Source organism: Lacerta agilis, chromosome 3, assembly GCF_009819535.1.
Source record: "Lacerta agilis isolate rLacAgi1 chromosome 3, rLacAgi1.pri, whole genome shotgun sequence".
Taxonomy (NCBI): Eukaryota; Metazoa; Chordata; class Lepidosauria; order Squamata; family Lacertidae; genus Lacerta; species Lacerta agilis.
In genome coordinates this window covers 73,126,622-73,130,812 of record NC_046314.1, presented here as the reverse complement: position 1 = coordinate 73,130,812, position 4,191 = coordinate 73,126,622, and the positions used below count along the sequence as shown (strand labels likewise).

At 48.2% G+C, this 4,191-nt stretch overlaps 1 protein-coding gene across 1 annotated transcript; it reads right to left on the bottom strand.

Annotated features, from left to right (window-relative positions):
- Positions 1 to 215: 215 nt before the first annotated feature.
- Positions 216 to 2,834, bottom strand: MAP10 (microtubule associated protein 10). The gene has a single exon (XM_033144286.1). The coding sequence runs from the start codon at positions 2,817 to 2,819 to the stop codon at positions 249 to 251; it is 2,571 nt and encodes an 856-aa protein (XP_033000177.1). The 5' UTR covers positions 2,820 to 2,834; the 3' UTR covers positions 216 to 248.
- Between the last annotated feature and the right edge of the window lie 1,357 nt (positions 2,835 to 4,191).

The window sequence follows — 4,191 nt, the reverse complement described above, 5'->3', positions numbered from 1 at the left end:
TGAAACTTGCTTGAGTTTCAAAAGCGCTCACCATTGTGTACGTGCGTGCGGGAGCACTAGCCTAAAATCCAAACAGTTGCAGAGTTGATCATGCATGGATGGCTCACCTAAAATACCCATGGTACATTTTATATATGCATCGTTTATAAAATAAAAACTGTATTTGTGAAAGACAGTCATAATACTTGCAAACTTAGCATATAAAAATAAAGACATTTTCACTTTGATCTGGTCATTATTATTGGTAATTACATTGTGTATCCTGGAAGCTTGTTTACTACTAATTCACTGATGTGTCTATATTGATTAGTAATATCCACCATCTCAAAATTATCATCTTTTTCTTTTTCAGATGGATTGCTTTCTTCTAACCCACTAAGATCAACATCAGACACACTGGAGGGCAAGTAAGAGCTAACTTGAGATGTCCTTATTGACTGGCTTTTTTCCACAGAAGATTCGCCTTTTTCTACACTATTATTTATCTCAGAGGGAACTTGTTCCTCCCCCAAGGTCTGCATATCTTTGCTCCCTTCCTTGTTGGCCCGCTGAGCTGCAGGTTCCTCCTTTGAAACTCTTGCAGAAGGAGAATCATGATCAAATTCATTAAGAGCAACACCTGTGGTTTTTTCATTATATTTTGAATAATAGGTCTTTTTAAGAGATTGGATAGGAGATGTATCTGAGGGAACTGGAACAGGGGGTGAAATGCTTTCAGTAGTCATACTTCTTTCAGACATTTTAGAATCCGAGTCCATAACAGACTGGCTTTGATTTGGGTTTATTAGCAAAGGTTCAGAGATGCTCTCTTGAGTTTCTAAGGCTGTGCCTGAACTGTCAACATTGGTGAAATCTTCTGAATAGGCTGCATTTTCAGAGCCAAGAACCACATCACTTGAATTCTTAAGTCCATGGCTGCTTTCAAAGTTGTTGCTTTGGCTATCATTACGAAGGCTTGAAGCATCCCAATTAGTTTTCAGTACACATTTTTCTTCTTCTGTATCAATTTTACTTTCAAGGGCATTAGTATCCTGCAAACAGACTCTCGGCAGATGGACTTTCAAACTCTTTTCTTTATGAGAAGAGCCAAAACTTTCAGGAAAGCTCTTCTGTTTTGCATTTTCACTACTCTTTACACGGCGGGCTGCAACTTTTTTTTTGAGATCACAGGTTAGTCCCTTTATGGTGGCAGAGTAATCTTGGTCAGTACTGCTTTGTATTAGAGTCTCAACATTTTCATTTATTTGAGCATTTTCTTCAGACATGCTTTTTTCATCAAATTGCCAAGAAGACTTTGAATGGCGCTCAGGAGAGCTCCGCAATAGTTTCCCTTTATTTGAAGAGCTTTTGCCTTTCCTTTCAATGGTGAGGTCTCCTTGCTTTTTTCTACGATGTTCCCTTTTTTCATGCACTTTTAACATGACTGGATTGGAGCGCAGCAAACGAAGTTTTAGAGTATTTGTCAGCCCATATGTAAGCTTTCGTCTAGGGGAAGAGTTTTCCTTGGTATTGTTTTTCTCAAGATTGCCACTTCTTTCCATTTTTGTGAATCCTTTACTAGGGCCTGTAACATGCATGGAGGGATACATGCATTTTAAATGATCTGGGCGATTTCTTTTTATCTTTGGGCTAGGAGACCTTCCTCTCTCTTTATGATTAGGAGAGGGTTTTTTATATTCCCGGAAGGGACATAAACTCTTGACACTTGAGGGCGGGGCTTTTGTACCATCTGCTACATTTTGGTATAGCCACGCTAACTGAGGGTGCACAGTAGACGGCCCTGGCTGCAGCGACTGGTTGCTCAGCAGGGACAGTTCCACCAACAAAGCATTCAGCAAAGGCAGCTGGCTCAAGGTTTGTCTGAGCTGATCATGGCTAAGCGCTGGAGATGCCAAGGCAGGCTCCGGGACACTACCTGAAGGCTCCTCCTTAATAGGCTCTGCAGAGGGAAAGGCGATTTCTTCTTCTGGAAAAGGTTCGCGAGGTGCAGCCACCGACACCATCCCTGACGCCGCAGCTTTTGGCGTGGAGCAAGGATTTTCAGCCGGGCGGTTATAGTACATTGGCGGGGGGCAGAAGATGTTGCTCAAAATCTCCAACTCTTGGGCTGCTTTCTGCACAACAAGGCTGGGGGGCTGTTGTTCCGTAAGGGTGCTGCTTAAGGACTCCGTGCTGCCACCTTCCGGGGCAGGGTCCTGCTGGTCTTCTTCTCCCTCTGGGATAAGCTCCAGGTTGACTCCTCTGTCACTGTGGACACTCGACGGGCGAGGTGGTGGTCTGTGTCGCTCCTCGATGTGGGGCTCCCCAGGGGCTGCCCCCTGCCCCAAGTGCCCCAGCAGGCAGGGCCCCAAGTTGCTCAGGCGGTAGCTGAGGCCCAGTTCTCCCACCGGCTCTCCCATCAGGTCCCTCAGCGGAAACTTCCCCCTTCGCCCCCCGGGGCCGCTCCCCAGCAGCAGCTCCTCGGCGGCGGCCGCCAGGGAGACGCTGGAGGTGCCCAGCAGGCGGGCGGGGCCTTGTCCCGGCGGCAGCGCCAGCAGCAGCGCGTAGAGCGGGGAGCGCCTCAGGAGACCCTTGAGGGCGGCCGGCCGCAGCCGGAAGAGGCACGACTTGCCCCGGCCGAAGGGCACCAGCGGGCCCGGCACCGAGTGCGGGGCGCGTACCAGGAGGGTCGGGAAGTCCAGCAGCCGCAGCGCCACCGCAGGGCGGAAGGGCCTGCTGGCCGGCATGGGCGTCGGCAGCAGCCGCGGCTCCACGCGCGCCGACTCCACCAGAAGCTCCAGCGAGAACAGGCTCTCCTCGCAGCCGTCGCTGTCCTCCATCCCGGCTCGCAGTCGACAGCACGGCGGGCGGGCGAGCGGCGGCGGCGGCGGCGAACGTTCGCTCTCGCGAGACCGGAGGGGGGAAACCGCGCGGCGACGCGCGCGCGCCAGCCTCCGCGTATAATTATCTCTATGGAAGCCGTTGTCTAGCGACCGGCGGCCGTCGCTGCGTCTGTACGCCGCGGCCGCAAAGCCCTCTGGGAATCCCAGCTCGCCTCTCCTGCGATCAAGCTCTCTGGGCCTTTATCGGGGTTAGGACCGTGGAGTCAGAAGGGACTCCCAGGGGCCATCTAGTCACACCCCCGCCGAAAGATGTGTTTAAAAGATGTGGGAGTTTCTAGACAGCAGGCCGTTGCCGCAGGCGGAGGCTTGTACCAGCAACGGCGCAGTACCCGCGGCAGCAGAACGGGTTTCATTGTCTTGCACGCCTCATTTTGTCTTATTGTTTAAGCAGCCGTTCGCTTAGACTAGAGCAAAAATAGTTTTTAGCATTCTCAGATACCAGTGAAGAAAAACCTGGTGTGTCCCGCTCCCCCTCCCTTTCTTGTTCTCCTGACTTGAGGGGCACAATCCAGACAAAGATAAGCACCTTAAATTGCTTTTGGGTCGTTGTCTTCAGTGTGAGCACATGCTGATTAATATCTAGCGGAAATAAACGGGAGGAATTTGTAATTATGCTTGAATGCCCCTCAGGATTTTTGGTGGTTTTTTTGTTTTTTGTTTTGCATTTCCTACACATGCTTCCCCCTTTTGTGCTGTTTTTTAATGTTAAATGTTGCAGGTGTTGGAAGAGCGGGGTGAGCAGGATTTAAAAGGGGAAGAGTTGTTTACATATAGATGCATGTATTTCTTTAGCTGCAGGCTTTGGGAAATGTTCTATTTTGCTGTACAGGAGAAATCTCCACTGCAACATGAAATTATAGGATTTGTGTTTGACTTTAATTTTTGTTTTGAGTGATTGGTTTAGCAGTTAGCTCTGCTTTCATTGATACAAGCATTGAAAGTATGCAGGCAATGTTCAAAATCAAGATAAAATTGGGCCCAAGCTTTTGTGATTTTAAGCCATCCTCATCAGAAGAGGAAGATGAATATCCTTTTGGGGGGGGGGGTTGTAAAGAAAAAGGAGCATCTATTGAACATAAAATGTCAAAACTCAACTTTCCCCTCACCTGCAAAATAACTCAGTCATTATAACAGACTGGTTTTCTGAGAACATGAACTTTCATGCGAACTAGTGTGTTTTTATTACTCATTGTTGCATAGAGAATGCTTGAAAAGTTAATGAACTGTTCCAAATATTAAACAATCAGAATGGAAATTAAAACTATTCCAAAACCATTTCCCCCCTTCAAACTCACTGGTTTATCCTTAA